Source organism: Nelumbo nucifera, chromosome 6, assembly GCF_055504915.1.
Source record: "Nelumbo nucifera cultivar China Antique chromosome 6, China Antique-T2T, whole genome shotgun sequence".
Classification (NCBI taxonomy): domain Eukaryota; kingdom Viridiplantae; phylum Streptophyta; class Magnoliopsida; order Proteales; family Nelumbonaceae; genus Nelumbo; species Nelumbo nucifera.
The window spans coordinates 58,146,597-58,165,635 of NC_142654.1; the positions used below are offsets into that span (position 1 = coordinate 58,146,597).

Sequence of the window (19,039 nt, forward strand, 5' to 3'; positions counted from 1 at the left end):
GTAGAGCCCTTGACACCAGATCTCCCCAATGCTCCTCCCAGTCTGTGTTGAACAAGAATCTATCTAATTTGGAGCAGATAGGTTCAGCTTGGAGATTAGACCAAGTGAAGCTATTGTGAGAAAGATTCAATTCCTTTAACTCAAAAGCATTAATGAACTCATTGAACTTCCTCATACTGGTAGTGTTCCTTTGTCTCACCTTATTGCTCTCTTCAATGAACCTTATCACATTGAAATCCCCTCCCACACACCACGGCCCCTCCTACAGACCTCTAATATCTCCCAGTTCCTCCCAAAGCTCCTTCCTTTGTTGGTAATCATTGGGACCATATACATTGGTAAGGACCCACTCAAATCCATCTAACACCTTCTTAAATTTGACAGAAATTAAGAACCTTCCCACTAATTCTTCCACTCCCTCCACTACTTCATCCTTCCACAAAGTAATTAACCCTCCAGATGAGCCCCAGGAGGGGCTCATAACCCACCTCAGTCCATTCACTCTCCACACACTTCTAGCCCACCTTTTGTCAAAAGTCATAAGTTTAGATTCCTGAATTAAACAATTTCTGGATTTTCTTTCTTTAAAAATTCCTTTATTAAGGCTCCTTTTCTTACACCCCCCAATCCTCTCACATTCCAGCTTAAAATCTTCATTCCTTCCACAACTCTGCCTAGCCCCACTCCCCTTCCTTCTAGTAACCTCCTTTTCTACCCCTCCCTTTCCTCACTCTAGCCTCTGTGCTCACATCCACTTCCAACTTTAATTTCTCAACTTTGCCTAGCCTTCTCTTCCTCCTATTCCCACCATCTTTTTCAGCCCATAAATACCCTTTCAGCTCATTTAGGTTTCTCACCTTACAACCTAACTTTTCTACAAATTCATCTAATGACTCCACTTCTTCCTCTCCCTTCTCTCCCTTCCCCCCCCCCTACCTCACTTCTCCTATTCCCCTCCTTCTCCTTCTCCATCTTACTACTGTCCTCCTTAGTTTCCCCTTTGGTTAATTCATTTGGATCTGCTCTCCCCACCCTCTCCACCTTCTCACCCCCCTCCTGTAACTCCCCAACCTCCTCAGTATCAGCCTCTGGACCTTGGGTATTCAGCAAAGGGGCACGGCTGGGATCTAAAAGACAAACATCACAAGCAGAGCAAACATTAGTATCTAAAATCGAAACCACAGCCATACCTGGGACTGAAGGAGAAGGAGAAGAGACATCCAACTGGGTAAGCCCATTCACTCTTCGTGTAGGGCTTCTCTAGTCGGCACCTAGGCTAACTTCACCCTTGTTCGTACCTCCAAGGCTCTATCGTTCATCCTCGTTTGTGCCATCTCTCGTCGAATTATGATGAGTAGCCGAAGTCCTCTTGTAGGTCCCTTGTCTTAAGTTACTCTTCTGGATTGGTTCTCCCTTACTTGGTGTTAGATTTTCCCCCTCAGCTTCTAAGGCATGCTTGACAACATTCAGCCCTCCACACCTAGTGGAGGATTTATGCAAGAAAGGATCCTCTACAACGTGCTCTGAGAAAAGGATATCAATATTCAGGGCATCTTCCAACTCTCCTTGATGATCTTCCCACTGAATTTCAGCTTCAACATCTGAGTCTGACATCTCCTCTGAACTATCGCAACTTACCCATCCACCGTCCTCGTCTTCACAGTCTTCCTTACTCCCCCTGGAGTACCTCGGGTTTGGCCTTTCTCGTTCTGATCCGTCCTGGTCACCTTCTCTGTGTTTTGTCACCGGTAACCAGCCCAGCTTCCTCTTCGATAAGCTCTGGTTACCTGTAGAAAAAATTTGGTTCCCAGGGATCGAGCCACGTGAAGAAGAAGATAGACCCATATTCTTGTCTATCAACGGCTAAGTAGAGATTCGACTCACTAGTCTTGGGCCCTTAAGCTCAGTGAGAACCACCCGACCCGGAAATGGACCAAATGGTTCAGAGAGTGTGGTGCGTAGCTCGAACTTAGTCTTGGGCCAAACCCCCCTCCCTGGTCTGACCTGGTTACCCCTTTGACCAAGTCCGCATAGGACAAAACAGCGGTAGAGTTGTTTTGGTTTTCAAAAAAATTTGAAAACTTTTCCACAAAAGCCTCTTTGCTTTTGGCCTTCAACTTTTCAGCTTCCTCATTCAGAGAAACCTTCACTCCTGCGGCTGCCAAATGTCCAAACTTCCTTTGCTCAAACCTGCCAACTGTAACCCATCTTGCCACGTCCTCATCTCCCTCAAGCTTTGACCTCCCCAGCCACTGCAACATTTCAACTTCCAAACTCACCCAGACTTTAAACCAGTAGCCTTCTGCACATATTTGTACTACCCTTGGAACTTCCTCAGGCTTCATTCCAGCAACTTTCAAGTGTGCTGCCCTCAAATCTGTGGTCTTATACGACAGAAGAACACCACCCATCGCCTGCACCAGATTCTCCAAGGATGATTTTTGCCAGAGATGAAAGGGTAAACCCAGCAGCTTCAATTCTTACAGGACCTTCACTCGTTTCCAACATAGTGAAATCCATCAACAACTCACCCACATCAAGGACTGCTTTCCTATCGTTGAAAGGAATAAGGATGACCATCTGGTTCAAACCAAGCTTCGTTGTCACCTCTTCTAGCAGCCCCTTCCAATCCTTCACCTCCTCCCTCGCAGATAAGAAGTATTTCTTTTCCCAGTTTCCTTTCTCCCCATCCAATACAACTCTTGGTTCTGGGATAGTAAATGCCACAGTTGGCTTTCCTCAGGTTCCCACTGTGTCTTCTAAGCCCAGCCTCTCTAGTCTCTTTCTTCTTTCTGTCATCTCTTCTTTCTTACTCTGTCCGCCAACTACTATCTCTGTTTGTACCTTCACTGCCTCTGATTCCTTACTGACTAATCTCCTGTGTAGAGCATTAGCCACCGCTGTCCATCCCTGCTGCCGAACACCTTCAGGGATAACTACTATCTGTCTCTTCCTTTTGTCGAACTTCTCTTCCAAGGTAACAAACGAACCACTAGAGTTCTTCCTTCTCTCAGCTGCGTATTGTCTCCTTGCCTGCCTTAGCGAACTTTTCCACCTTTCACTTCAACTCACCTGGCCAGCGGCACCATCTAGGAAACTCTGAAACCACGGAACGGAATCTCCCACTAACAGAACTGCTCCTTTCTTTCCTTCTCTTATCTTAATCGTAAGCTCCTTTTGGTAAAAAGTCTCCTCCAGCAACAATTCCTTTCGTTCTATTCTCAACACTTCTCTCCACTTACCGGCTGGTGAGAAATTTTCATGTCCTTCGAACGCCATCTTCTGGCAGTCATAAGTTATTCCAAAGTTGATAGTACTTTAAGAGTACTAGATTATTGATGCACATATGATATAAAATTTGAAAAACTACTACCACTAGTAAAAAGCATTATTTGGTGTGCGAAAATACTAAATGCCTAAACATATAATTGGTTGATTAATTGATGACTACTTCATTCTTTGACCACAGTTTGCAAGTATGTCATCAAAAACTTCGTTCATATAATTCATTTCAGGTGCAAATGCCATATCAGGTCCATATCCAGGCACAACATAAGCTTGCAGGAGGAATATTAGAAAATTGTAATGTAAATAGAAAATGTAGGTTAGGTAGTTCTAACCAGACTAAACTTCAGAGATGCTTGGCGGGTATGGACATAAATAATTCTTTTTTAAATCAATAAATTGTGAAAAGTTACCAATCAGTATATATAGGCAAATTCTCCTTACCTCAGTTTTCTTTAAAACTTTACCAATTGGATCATCCATGTTAGCAAGTACACGAATTGATTTTGCAAGGCTAGAGATCTGTAAAATACAATGCACTGGATTCAAAAAATGAACCCATGCTTTCATAATAAAACTGCACAGCATGGAAATGCTTTCTAAGAAACAAAGTAACATCATAAGAGCATGTATGCACATGCATCTTTGGAAATAAAACCAGAAGGACAAAAACCAAAGAGTGGTAAATGAAGACAAACTAAGCAAAAAGAAAAGAAAGTTGAATACTATCTGCCTTACCTTCCCAGCCTTCAAAGCTAATCGAGATATCAACGACTTTTCATATCCAGCCTGCTGTGCAGCAGCAACATCAGCTTCATTTTCAACCTTAATTAAGTTTTCATTTGCTTCCAAGGCATCGGCTATGTCAAGTAAAATTTTCCTTCTATCTTGTGAAGTCAGACCCTGCACATAAAACATTTGCAGAATTTACACTTGAACTATAATAATAGCTTGCTCTTGTGAACAAACAAAAAAATGGATCACCATGAATTATACAGTTACAGAGGTACACAACACCAAAAATTGCAGACGAAAAGCAAAAGTGTTTTAGGAAGTCACAAACCAAGATGAGATAGCCAAAGTGTTTGTAGATCATTTCAAATCAGTTGTTGGGAAGCCGTTGAATAATAGATTAAGGCTGGAAGGATTAGATGGCTCAGGCTGTCTGAAGAGCAAGCAAATTGGCTAGAGAGAAGTTTTGAAGAAGAGGAAAGTAGGCATGCAGTGTTTACAATGGACAGATCCAAAGCACCTGGGCCAGATGGTTTCACTATGGCTTTTTATTAAGACTGTTGGGATGTGGTAAAAGAAGACCTTTGTGATGTGTTTAAGGAATTTGAGGACAATAACAAAGTAAGCCCTGGAGTTAATGACTTAATGCTATCTTCATAGCCCTCCCTAAGAAGAAATAAGCAAAAAATCCTAAGGACTCTAGGCCAATCAGCTTGGTGACTGGTGTTTACAAAGTCTTGGTTAAAGTGTTATCTTTGAGGATTAAAGTAGTGCTGTCCTCTGTCATTAGTCAAGCTCAAGGAGCTTTCGTTCAAGGGAGACAAATAATGGATCAGATCCTAATAGCAAATGAGTGTCTAGAGGACATGAGAAAGTCGGGAAATCAAGGGTTCAAGGAGCTTTCTTTAAGTCCCTTTGCTCTTCCCCAGGATAGTTGGGTTTTCCAGCTAAGGAGATCTGGTCTAGACCTGTTCCTCCAGTCCTCCTAAAATCATTATTTTCTGCTGGGAGGTGTTCTATAGGAAGATTAACACTTTGGACTGCTTGCAGAAGAGAAGGCCTTCCATGTGTCTGTCTCCTAACTAGTGTGTACTTTGCAAGGCTAATGGTGAGGGTTGTTCCCACTTACTTTTAACCTGTTCTTTTTCTGCTACTATTTGGGATTGGATCTTTGCCTTGTTTGGGTGCAAGTGAAATTTGACTACAGCTGTAGATCAGCTCTTTGATCCCTCCTTCTTTGTGTGGCCCACAAGAGCTGGTAAAACAATGTGGAGGTGCATTAGAGCTGCTGCTTTGTGGACAATTTGGGAAGAAAGAAATGCAAGGTTGTTCCAAGAGAAGGAGAGAAATATTTAGACTGTAAAGGATTGTAATTTTAACTAGGGCAATCCACTGGTTGAGATCTTTGGATTCCTTTCACACATTCTCTTTTGATGACATGTGGAGGAACTAGATAGTTGTGACTAGTAGCAGTCCCAAGAAGAACAGGGTACCAGCTGTGTGGGTGCCTCCTTCCGAAGGCTGGACAAAGTTGAATTTTGATGGTAGCAGCCAAGTCAACTCAGGTCCTTCAGGGATAGGAGGGGTGCTGAGAGATAAAGACAGCAATATATTAGCCTTATTCTCAGCCCCCGTGGGTATAGGAGATTCTCTTAGAGCTGAGATTCTAGCAGTTGTACAAAGTATTCAGATTGCATACCAGTTAGGAGTTCAGAATCTGCTTATTGAAGGAGATTCCAAAGTTGTTGTCGGTTGGTTAACAAATCTAGGTTCAGTTATTTGGTGCTACAGGGACCTTCTGAGGAAAGTTAATTAGTTTTCAAGAAACATGACTTTTAATTCTCAGTGGGTGGGTAGAACAGCTAATACTATAGTGGATGGGTTAGCTAAGCAAGGGGCCTCAAGGGAACATTTATTTTGGGCAGCTCTGTAATTTTTCGTTTTCTAGTCTGTTGTACTACAATGTTGTTGTTTAGGAGAGGTACCAGCTCGTGCCTCTCCTTGGGTAGCCTGTATTTTCTTATCATATTGATCTTTCTTGAAGTCGTCTAGAACATCTCCATTACCTGAAGTCGTCTAGAACAATCCCTTGCTGCAACTGCCATGTCACGTGCACCGACTTCTTTGAGTGGAGTCCATAAATGTGCATCCTGATGAAAGAGGGTACCAACACGCTCCCCTTGAAGTGCTTTTATGATATTATCAGTAGCAAAACCACTTCAATAAAAATTAGAAATGAAATTAGAGTTTAATCAATAAAAACCGAGTTAACAGGGAATTTATGCCACCTAATGCATGTAAGCATAGAATCAATCTTGTACGGATAATAAAAAAGCAGTAAATTAGCAATTTTCTAACATATAATTACAATTTGACAATATAAAAATTATCCAGGAGCACAGACACATAACCATGAATAACAAATCCATGGGGAGGTGTAAAGTGTCACCTTCCCTAATCAACAATAACAAATTACAATTGATCCCAGAACAAATTCTCCCTAGTGTAAAGAGACTGGGCCGAATGGGCCCTAACAGCCTCTTGTGTGATATCCTTTTTTATCTTTTATTTTATGTTGATGGGCCTCACTTAATGGGCCTGTTATTTATTCTTGTTTTTATTTTCTTTATGTAATTGCCAAGCTGGCCGCCCACTTAAGGGCATACTTGTCATCATTAATTTTTAGAGATTAATAAATAGGGTTAGAGTAGAAGGGTGTATCATTTTTTGACTCCTCTTACCTCTTCTCTTCGACATACACATCTCTTGCATTATTATTCAGCTCTGGTTTGTTTTGTTAATCACTGATTTTAAATCTAATATTAGAGGACTGATTTACATCTTGGTATCAGAGCGGGTACAGTTCTTCTTTCTTCCTTTTCTTTGTTCTTGTACACTCTAAAAGCAAGAGTGTATGGAGAGATAGGTTTTCTATAGTATAGAGAATCACTTGCCTAGTTGGTAGAAGGGTTTGGAGATTTAAGTTCTGGCCGAATATTGCCAAGAAGTGATGCTGTTTTGCTACTACCCGAAACCCTAGCCAACTAGAGATTTTTGAGGTTACCAGGAAAGGTGAAGCTTGTGCGTGGCGCTCTGTGCTTGGAAGGTGTCTTGTGACTGCTAAAGGAGGGCGGTTTAGGTTTGGAAGAGTTTGGGTTAGTCTGGTTGGTGCGGCACCATCTTCTCTCTTCCTCTCATCCACTGGACGGAGCAAAACCCTAGTTTTTCAAGCACCCTAGTTCTGGTTTGACTTCAAGTAAGTTTGCATAGTTAATTTTTCAGTTCTTTGATTTCCGTTTGATTAATGGAGACATACGGAAGTGAGTTCAAGCAGGTGCCGGTTTCTGGACCTGCTCCAGTAGATTCCGTTTTGACTGGTGTTACCACAATTAAGCTAGATGGGACGAACTATCTTGCTTGGGCACAGTCTATAAAAATTTATGTTTGTAGTAGAGGAAAACTTGGGTATCTCACAGGCAATAAGGTGAAACCCGAAGAAACAGATCCTGAATTTGAGAGATGGATGCAAGAGAACTATACCGTTATAGGATGGTTAGTTAACTCTATGCAACCTCATAAAAGCCAACACTATCTTTGGCTGTCTTCTGCTAAGGAGATATGGGACAATGTAACTGAGACTTATTCACAAAAACTGAATGTAGCCCGAGCATACAAATTGAAAAGTGATGTGAAGAACCTGAGATAGGGGGAGAAGAGTGTAGCAATCTACTACTTTATACTAAAATCCCTATGGCAGGAAATTGATGTTATGGAAACTGTGGTATGGGAGAGTAAAAAGGATGCTGAAATGTACAGAAAGCTGGTGGAGAGAAATAGGGTGTTCTAGTTTCTCACTGGACTCAACCCTGAGTTTGATATTATCAGACAGAATATTTTGGCCAGAGATGAGGTTACTCTATCACAGGCATATGCCATGATAGGTAGTGAGGAAAGTAGACGACAAGTTCAGTTGCAGAGTCCACCTACAGAACAGGTGTGTGAATATTGCAAGAAACCACGGCATACCAAGGACACCTGCTGGAAACTTCATCCTGGACTACTCCCTGAGAGGTTTACGAACCCTAAGAAGGGCAGTCAAGTGGGAAAACCCAAGACTGCTAATGTTGCTACAGTACCTGAAGGGGGAAGTAAGGAGAATGAGGAAAGGGATTGAAATGGGGTCATTTCTGCCATGTTCTCAGGCCCAATTGGAGTGGGTGACTCCCTTAGAGCTGAGATCTTTGCAGTTATGGAAGGAGTCCAAAAAGCTAAGGAGTTGAACATCAGGAAACTCTTAAGTGGCTGGTGCGGGAGATGGAAGTTAAGATACGTTGGGTTAAAAGATCGGCTAATTCCCTAGCTGACGGTTTAGCTAAACAAGAGGCAGAAAGGGATTCACTTTTTTGGGCCAAGCTGTAACTTTAGTGTGTTTTCTTTCTTTTCTCTTTCTTTTTTCCTTTTCTTGAGGTTCTTTGTTGCTCTTGGAAGATAAGCGTGTTTGTCTTCCTTTTGTAAATCTTCTATTGATGAATTAATGAAAGTGTTATTGATCAAAAAAAAAATGAGGAAAAATCAACTGTTGAGCAGTTGGCTGCAATGAAGTTAGACTTTGAGAAGTATGGGAGGCTCCTAAATCACTTGGAAGCTACAGTTTCTTCAGCCCACCCTTCCAACAGTACATCCTCTTCATCGGCTTTTGCTCACTCAGGAACATATGCCTCGGCAAATCATGCTTCAGTCTCAGGTAATCATAAAATCCCTTGGATTATAGATTCCGGTGCATCAGACCATATGACCAGCCTATCTAACCTTTTTTTTCATATCATCTCCTCTCTGGGAAAGAGAAAATATCCCTTGTCGATGGGTCACTTGCTCCCATCTCTGGTAAAGGAGATATAAAGACCTCTGACACCCTGTTCTTATCTTCTGTTCTCCATGTTCCTAAGCTTAACACAAACCTTTTATCTGTTAGTAGCTTAACAAAGTCCATGAACTGCAGCATAACCTTCTTTCCCACTCATTATGTTTTCCAGGACCTGCAGTCTCAAAGGACGATTGGGAGTGGCCATGACGCGAACGGGATATACCTGTTGGACACACCAGATCAAGCCTTTGGACCACCTCATGGAGTTGCTTTCGAGTCAGTTGTGTCCGAGTCTGTTAACAAAGTTTTGTTATGTCATTTTCGGTTCGGTCATTTGCCTTTTTCTACTTTAAGTCATCTGTTCCCAGGTATGTTTAAAGGACTGTCTTTATCTAGTCTTCATTGTGAGTCATGTGAGCTAGCAAAGCATTGTAGACATTCCTATTCAATCAGTAATAAAAGATCCCTTTCTCCTTTCCATATTGTTCACTCTGATGTGTGGGGGGCATATCACATGTCAACCATGGGGGGCTACAGGTATTTTATCCTTTTTATTGATGATTATTCTCGTTATACTTGGGTTTATCTCATGAAATCTCGGGATGAAGTACCCACTATTGTGAAAAATTTTCATGAACTCATCCTCACCCAGTTTAATACTCGTATCAAAATATTCCGTTCTGACAATGGTAAGGAGTATTTTGAGAGAACCCTCTCCACCTATCTTGAAACTTTTGGGGTTATTCATCAAAGTTCTTGTTCCTACACTCCACAACAAAACGGGGTGGCGGAAAGAAAGAACAGACATGTGGTTGAGGTTGCCAGATCCCTTTTATTTGCATCCCATGTTCCTGTAAAGTTTTGGGGAGATGTTGTTCATACTGCTACCTACCTAATCAACCGTATGCCCTCCAGGGTCCTTGGCTTTAAAACCCCCTTCAGTCTTCTCTTCCCGGATGAGGATCTCTTTTCTCTCCCTCTCCGTGTATTTGGGTGTATTTGTTATGTGCATATTCATAGTCACCAAAGGCATAAATTTGAACCTAAGGCTCATAAGTGTGTGTTTCTGGGATATGCTTCTACACAAAAGGGTTATTGTTGTTTTGATCCATATCGTGGCACCCGCTTTGTATCTTGGAATGTCACCTTTGTAGAGTTGACTCCTTTCTTTAGTATTCCTCCTGAGGGGGAGAAATCTGATGAACCCTTTGCTATGTCTCCAGCTATTCCTCCTCCCATCCCTTGTGAGTCTGATCATGGGGTGTCCACCTCTTCCACTGGACCCACCCCTGATACCCCTGCTCCTCCTCTTGCTTCTGCTCCTACTCTCCAAAGGTGTTACCAAAGGCGGCGATTCAGACATATGCAGGTTGTTTCCACTCCTTCAGAAGAGCATCTTGCCACTCCCATAGTTCCTGAGGAAACAAGTCAGCCCTCTATCGACCCACCTTCGACCGTCCCCGATCTTGACCTTCCTATTGCTCTTTGCAAGGGCAAGCGGAAGTGTACAGCCCATTGCATCTCCAAACATTTATCTTATAGCCTTCTCTCTCCTTCCTACTACTCCTTTCTTGCTTCTGTTTCTTCCCATGTGATACCCAGGTCTGTATCGGAAGCATTATCTCAACCTGAATGGAGGGATGCTATGATGACTGAACTTGAAGCATTACATAAGAACCATACCTGGGATATTGTGGACTTGCCAGAAGGGAAGGAACCAGTGGAGTGTAAATGGGTGTTTACCATTAAATATCACTCTGATGGCTCGGTTGAAAGGTATAAGGCTAGGTTGGTTGCCAAAAATTACACCCAAATGTATGGCATTGACTATCTTGAGACCTTTGACCCTATAGCTAAGATGACTTCAGTTTGGGTTTTGCTTTCTCTAACAGCTACCTTTGATTGGCCCCTACACCAGTTTGATGTTAAAAATGCTTTCTTGAATGTAGATCTGCATGAAGAAGTCTATATGTCTCTACTTCCAAGGGTGTATGGGAAAGAAATGAAAGGCAAGGTGTATAAACTACACAAACCCATTTATGGACTCAAACAATCTCCTTGGGCTTGGTTTCAGAGATTTCGGGCTGCTCTTGTCTCCTTTGGCTATACTCAAACACAATCTGATCATACATTGTTCCTGAAGAGAACTAACACTCTGGTGACCTTCTTGATTGTTTATGTTGATGATATTGTGGTTACGGTGAAGAGGCCAGGAAACTAAAAGGGTTTCTCAATTCTGAATTTGAAATCAAAGACTTGGGAGACCTTCGGTATTTCTTGGGCATTGAAGTTGCTCGGTCTAAGGAGGGTATTTTCATATCTCAGTGCAAATATCTCCTTGATCTTCTTGCTGAAACTGGTAAACTTGGAGCTAAACCCGTCTCCACTCCCATTGATCCTAATCATAAACTTTCTGCCATAGATGGTGAACCTTTGTCTGATAAGGGAGTGTTTCAGAGACTACTTGAGATTGTTGTATCTTTGCATGACTCGGCTAGATATTTCCTATGCAGTAAGTGTTATTAGTCAGTTTATGCATTCGCCTAGAGATACTCATCTTGCTGCTGCAAAAAGGGTCTTGTGCTACTAGAAAGATACTCCAGGGAAAGGTATTCTATTTTCTAAGCATGATCACATGAAACTGGAGGCCTTTACTGATGCAGATTGGGCAGGATGTGTGGATGATAGGAGGTCTACCTCTAGTTATTGTGCTTTGGTGGCTGGAAATATTGTGTCTTGGAGAAGTAAGAAACAATCAGTAGTTGCTAGATCCTCGGCTTAAGCAGAATACAGGGCTATGGCTCATGGTGTATCAGAACTACTATAGCTACGATCTCTTCTAGAGGAATTGGGGGTGGACTACGAGAAACCAATGATACTCTATTGTGACAATCAAGCTGCTATCAACATTGCACATAATCCTGTTCAACATGATAGAACTAAGCACATTGAGGTTGATAGGCATTTCATAAGGGAAAGAGTCTCTTCAGGAGAAGTTTGTTTGCCATTTATCGCATCAGAAGAGCAACTGGCAGATATCTTGACCAAGGGAGTTCCCAAAGGGAAATTGACACATTATATAAGCAAGTTGGGCATGATTGACATCTATGCTCAGCTTGAGGGGGAGTGTAAAGAGACTGGGCCGAATGGGCCCTAACAGCCTCTTGTGTGATATCCTTTTTTATCTTTTATTTTATGTTGATGGGCCTCACTTAATGGGCCTGTTATTTATTCTTGTTTTTATTTTCTTTATGTAATTGCCAAGTTGGCCGCCCACTTAAGGGCATACTTGTCATCATTAATTTTTAGAGATTAATAAATAGGGTTAGAGTAGAAGGGTGTATCATTTTTTGACTCCTTCTCTTACCTCTTCTCTTCGACATACACATCTCTTGCATTATTATTCAGCTCTGATTTGTTCTGTTAATCACTGATTTTAAATCTGATATTAGAGGACTGATTTACATCTCCTAGAAACCCGTTGCTTAGCAATGGAACACCACAGGAAACACTGAAAGCAACCTTTTGTGTCATTAGAACTAAAATAAATTGTCATCAACCACATAATAATTAAAGAGCATGAATTCAGAGCAAGATATGCATTGAATTCCAGAACACATTATGAATGAAATAGACATATACCTTGTAATGACAACAGGAATACCAGCATATGCTGCATAAACAGCAGCTTTCACTTTAGCAGTCATGCCACCTCTTCCCACCCTGGACTTATCACCAAATGTGATTTCTCCTTGATGCTTTTCTTTGATATAGGTATGGATTAACTTTGAATGTGGATCACTGGGAGGACCACTATATAGGCCTTCCACATCACTTAACAAGACAAGAAGGTCAGCTTTCAGCTCCAAAGCTAGTAAAGCTGCTAGACTGTCATTATCCCAGAATATACCAGAAGAATCCTGCAAATATTGTTCGCAATGAGAATTCAACAGTAGAAATAACGGATGAGAAACATAAAAAAGGTAATGAACTAAGTATGAAGCGAATTTATCAAAAAAAACTAAGTATGAAGCGAAATATGTACCAAAAGGTCCTTTGAAACAAATTGTCTTCAGATATGGAACCTATAATGGTTCAAGGATATGACTATTTAAATAAAATTTGGGAGAAAGACCAGGACCAATACAACTTTCTAATATTATTGCCTCTATAGATAAAAAACAAAAATTTAAGAAGAATTTATAATAAGGTTACAAGATATCACCCACAGAAATTCAAAACCAAATATCTACACCACCAAGACCCCCCAACCCTATTAATACAGACTTTTCTTCCCATTTTTACAAGCACAAACAAGACTCACCACCAAAACCCAAAGCACTTGAAGACCCAGCAACCCCCCTTAAAATCCCTAGACCAACAATGACCCCAATAACTTTCACCATTCAGGTCTCCCCTTAGCTTTCTTTGTTCAAAGGATATCTCTATTCCAATTCCTGGAACATTTTTCTCACAAATTCTTCCCCTCTTAAAACAGATAACCCTAATGAAGGGACCGAGAGATCCATCCTATGGGCGCCCAAAGATTGCGAAATAAGGGGCGAATTTCAAAAATTTTTCTCTCCCTTCAACTGGGAATCGTATTCCCTATTTAGAAAATCATATTTTCAAGGATCAATCTTGAACCATAAACTGAACCAGATCTGAACCAAAAGGAGTGGGAGAGGATTATACCTGATATGGAGAAATACTATCTCCCAATGGAGGTGTTCACGCCCAAGGAAGGATCCAAAGACTGCTCCCACTGAAGATGGCGCAGTGCAGGATGGAGCAGAATCAGCAACGTTCTTCAAAAGAACTTGACCCTTCGCAAGAATCAACTGGACGGCTTGTGAGTACAGCTCCAATCAATCTTTTCCCAAAAGATTGAAATCAAGATCCAATCTTGATTGCTCCCAAGAACTGGAGATCGAACTGAAGGAATGGCAATGGCAGGAAGGCGGCAGAAGAGAATTCGCAGTATGCAGGAAATCTCTCAATCTCTCTTTCTTTTAAAGAGAAGAATGCTATTGATGTTGTTGTCTCTTTTTTTCAAGGCTGCCGCCCCCTTCCCCTTTTATAATCTTAAAGGGATCAGCTCCTAATCAGATTAGGAGTTGCTAATCCAAATCATATTTGGGTTAGAAGTCCCTTAGTGATAAGGGATAATCCTTATCTTATCTGCAGATCAGATCAGTTGTCTCCTAATCTAATTAGGAGGTTTCCAGATCTAAATCTTATTTAGATCTTGGACTCTCTGAGTGGATAGGGTCTAAGCCCAATCCTTTTAGCTGACCCACTTCAGAATTCGCCCCCTTTAGATGACTGATCAAATCAGCCCAGTTTGAAATGGGCTTAAGGCCCATTTAAGGTTATGTACTCAAAAACCTTCCAAATTGCTGCCCAGTTGGGCTTCCTTGTATGGCGTGGGACCCAAGCATTGATCTACACATCAGCCACATGGGTTCAGCCCAGCCTTTGTTACAAGGCCTGGCCGAATGCACTGCTGAAGACAGTGTACCCCCTGAAACCCATCAAATGGACTCTATGGGCCCAACACTTACACTAAGTGGTCCCTGGACCAAGCCGCCTTGTAACACCCAGGGACTGTGGGCAGATGCAAGATTAGCCCATCAGGTGTTATCCTCAATGGTCTTACACTTAACCTCTCAGCCCATAATGATCATACACTGCCCAACAAGAGAGGACCTCTCCCTCGGCTGCAAGGAACAGTGTTGCACTCTCCACTTATATGGATCCCGGGAATTAAAACCTTCTTGCAAACATTTTAGAAACCATATATATTCTTTTATATCTTATATAAAATATATTTTGCAAAACAAATCTCAACGATTGAAATCGGCTGCCGGCAGTCTTGGTTTCCATCAGTGAGAGTGCATCCCCGATCATTACCTTTGTCCGACAAAGGGGCTGATCCTGTCACTATGATCACCCACTCAGATGAATTCTCAGACTGTCCCAACATACCCAGGTTTTGATCCCCGCTAAGGATCTCACTGATTGGTACATCAAAGATAGCCCAATCCGACACCTAGTGCAGTATCATAATTGAGTCTAGGGGTCGGGTGTAACTTTCCAGTTTTGCCCATCAATCTCCAAGGTCCAGGGCAATACTGGAAATCTGGTCCAATTCAAAGATTCAATTAATCCTACACTGTATGTGCCTAGGGTCTCACCCTGGCAGCTGAGACAGGCAACCCCAACCAACTTGGTGGCACCACAGTGTCAGCCTTGTCAGGATAGGTCTCCCCAGACCGACCCACCGGCTGTGAACATTCTAAACTAACACGAGTCTCATTAAGCGTCCAGTTTAAGGGTATTACACAGAAACATACCAAGGGAACATGAATCAAATATGTATCTTTATTCATTTACAATAAACTCATAAAGTACATCATTCTGATTGAAGCTAAGGGCATACAAAACTGTCTAACACCTAATAACTCGCTTGCTTGGACTTCAGTTTCCACTATCTTTTCCAAATCCACATTTTCTTCTATTTTCCCTTTTTATCAACAATTACCTCCTCATCTTTCTTCTCCTCTTCAGTCTTGTTTTCCTCTAAATCATCCTCTTGTCCCGACATCTCCTCTTCTCTCTGCACAACATCTTCTTTTTGAGCTTCAATATAAGATCCCATATCCTTTTTTTCTCACCACAATCCTCAATGTAGCCAGAGTACTACAGCTTCTAGTTGAGCTCTGCCTTTTATTCCTGGACTTCCTTCCCTTCCTCTTATAAATCCTCTTGAACTTATTGCAAGGACCATCTCTAAAGAGACCTTTCAAATGATGAAATACTTTAGAAACATGAACTAATTGTCCATTGTTTGAACATGTGGGATTTTTCCAAACTAACCGAAGCCCCAACACTTTTACTGTTCTTATCAAGCAAACTTACATATCCTTTCCTCCCTAAACCCATCCCAATTTTTCAATAAACACCTGGGTGACTAAAGATTGATCCATTAAGCCCAGATCCCCTTATGAATTTTCAACTACTGTAGTAAACTTGAGCTCTTCTTTTCCCACAATCATCTCACTACCTCCAATCTTCAAGGCTGAAAATTCAATCTCACCTGAAGCCATCACTAGCTCCTCCCAAGAAAGATTGTTTGCAGAGCTACCTCCTTACCCCCAGACTCAATTGCATTGCAATCTTGCTTTTCAAACCTTGAAACTAAAAGCACGTCCACTATCCTATCACTAGTAAGACAAAGTTGTTGTGCATTAGAGTCTTCTAATACTGGCATTTGTTTGTCCTCTATTATTGCAACCCCTCCCCTGAATTCAGATAATACCAGACTTGCTTGTTCTTCTACACTAGAATTCTCTTTCCCTTCCTCACCATTTTCATTCATAGATCCTGTAACTTCCGGAGATGATTTCCCCTTGCCTACATGTTCACATGACTTCTCCTCTGAAGATGAACTAGCCCTCAACTCCATAGACTTGGTGTCACTTCTCAAGCAGCTCTCACCCACTTCCCTTGAAAATTTGGTAATCACCCATTCCCATACTTCTGTTTTACCTTTACCAAATCTTGAATATTTTCCTTAAAAAATGATTCTTAAAAATCACCCTCTTCCTCTCCCTCAAAACATTTGAATGTAGCCTTTTTTGTTTGCCCCAACATTTGATCAACTGCTATATCTATATATTCTTCTGAAGTATACCAGAGTTTTTCAACCTTTTAGAGGTAGACAATGATAGATGGAGCCTTTAGTCTATCATCACCTCTCTTAACTTCCCCTCACATGACCCAATTAGTCACCAGTCACCACATGACTTCTCGAACAGCCTCTCAAAAGAAAGCCCAATCAGATAAGGCCCACTAAACTTGAGATAGGCCCATTTAATTTCCTCCTCACGTGATCACTTAAGGACATACCTACTGGCTCATAACCCCTTGTTCAATACCATCAACTCAGGTCGACTGGAAGTCTCTTCCCAGACCTTTTGAAATTCTCTTAAAGACATTCAAACTCTTGCACACCTGACAGAGATCTTCTGCCATTGGTAGCAATCTGAGCAAATACCCATCACAAGCTAACCCTTCTCCCTTTGCTAGGCAAACAACCTCATCTTAGCGCCTCCTCCTTTGGTAACTATACAAAGATTTTGAAATAATCCAATCTCTTACTGCCACATAACCAATCTTCTTCCACCCCTTACCTTTATTATACCTTGTTTTAGCTCCTCCTTTGGTAACTTTGCAAAGATTTTGAAATAATCCAATCTCTTTCTGCCATGTAACCAATCTTATTCCACCCCATGTTTCCTCTTTGTGAGCCTCCAATTAGAGAGACAATTCAATAGAGATCACCAACCAAACTGAGTGGTAAAACTTATTGACTACCACTTCTACCTTCCTTGGTATCTCCTCCAGCTTCACCCCATTAAGAAGAATTGTTGTGGAATGGTCACAAGTGAAAGTTCCATCCAAACAACCTCCACAGATCAACACAATGGAGGAGAATGTTTCTTGTTTCAACAGATTGAATGGGAGCCCTATAGTTCGATAGATTTCATTATCTTCCATGTAAAACTTCGCATTGGACAACGGAGACCATCTTGAAACTAGAATATTACCATTGTCTGAACTAATATCTGTCGCTCCTAACTCCAGCTCCTTATCTACCAAATCAACGAGCGTTTTTCACTTCACAAAAGGTGTGAAAATCATAGTCCCTTTCAGATTTAAGCCTTTGAATACTTCAGTTGCCAGTTGCCACATTCTTCCAATCCTAAACGTCTTATTTCACCCCAACCACAAACATCTTCTCCTAATCTCTCTTCTAACCATGAACTTCCAACCTACAATTACCAGCACCCCTTACCACAGTTAACAAAATCTCTTGAACGGTCATCCTTTAACCAACTTTCATCATTTAGAGCCTCAGCTGCCTTAGGTTCTTTACAAGCTTCTCCCATGTACATAAGAAAATTCTGTAATACTTTAAAAATCAAACCCCACCCAAAACTACTTTTTTGTTCCTTCAGGAAAACAGACTAGTTACTTTTCTATTCTCCTTTCTTTCTGCAATGAATTTTCTTCCTTCTACCTCTTTTGACCTCTGCAAACCCTTTTCCCTATCCAAATATAAAGCCTCATCAACAAAATTATTGAACCAAGCAACAGTATCAAAGCGCTACAAACAGCACCACAGCTATTTTCATCTCCCTAATCTTCAAAGACAACTTCCCCCTAACTCTGAGATCCTCGAATAAGAAACATTTTGCTCCAATCTTCTCCAACCTCTTCCATTGTGCTGGCTGTGAAAACCTTGTCAAAGCCTCTTCCATCGTACAGTCAGAAGTTGGAGGAATCAAAAGCTCTAAAAATCTACATGTCAAACCAATTTTTATATTCCATTCAATTGGTATCCTTCCCATTTTATTTTGTGCAAGTGCATTAAAAATTACATTATACTAGAGCCTATTTGTTTTTTTGATGAATCGTTATACTAGAGCCTATCCATCTAAACATTTTGTATTCATTCATCTTCATCCATTGAAATGAGATTCGGTACCAGTTAGAACATTCCAAAAAGTTGTGTGAAAATCCGAAACTGTCTTACAAAATGAGATGGTAACACTACATCAAGGGCAAGTCAGAAAAACTGAGGTAATAATCAAATACGGTAGCAAGCTAAACTAGAATAAGTGATTCAAAAAGTCCACAATTCTGCTCTTTTTCAATGAGCATCCATGCCCAAGATAATCAACAATGATAGATAAGTAAGGACTTCTCATCGAGCTACCAACTGAAATGGTCCCATAGGTTACAATATCATGGATCACAACCATCCAAAGTTTTTCTTTAGTAAATCACAACCATCCAAGGTTTTTGAAATGCTTTTTATAATAATATAGGAGAGAAAATATATTCAAAGGAAAATCCTAGTCTAATACAAAAAAAAATGAAATATTATGCCCTGAGAAACCAGAATGTGCAATCCCAATGTCAAAAAGCTTAGTACACCATGTCTCAAAAAATCAAAAAGTCAGAAAGTGCAATTAATTTGGTAGATTTCAGACTATCATATTGGACCTCTCAAAATGACATCTTTATCAGTAACAAGATCAAGCTCATAAATTCATTTTGCAGAGTTCATATAATATGACAATTCCTAAC

At 41.1% G+C, this 19,039-nt stretch overlaps 1 protein-coding gene across 2 annotated transcripts in view; it reads right to left on the reverse strand.

Moving 5' to 3' along the window:
- The window catches only part of LOC104601951 (delta-1-pyrroline-5-carboxylate synthase), a 59,187-nt gene that overhangs the window by 14,893 nt on the left and 25,255 nt on the right, over nt 1–19,039 (reverse strand). For both annotated transcript variants that reach the window (XM_010265473.3, XM_010265472.3), the window contains 4 exons: nt 12,524–12,801; nt 6,084–6,234; nt 4,024–4,188; nt 3,730–3,807 (listed from right to left, as the gene is read on the reverse strand). In XM_010265473.3, the coding sequence (XP_010263775.1) occupies nt 3,730–3,807; nt 4,024–4,188; nt 6,084–6,234; nt 12,524–12,801 (672 nt within the window). The remainder of the gene's footprint in view (nt 1–3,729; nt 3,808–4,023; nt 4,189–6,083; nt 6,235–12,523; nt 12,802–19,039) is intronic.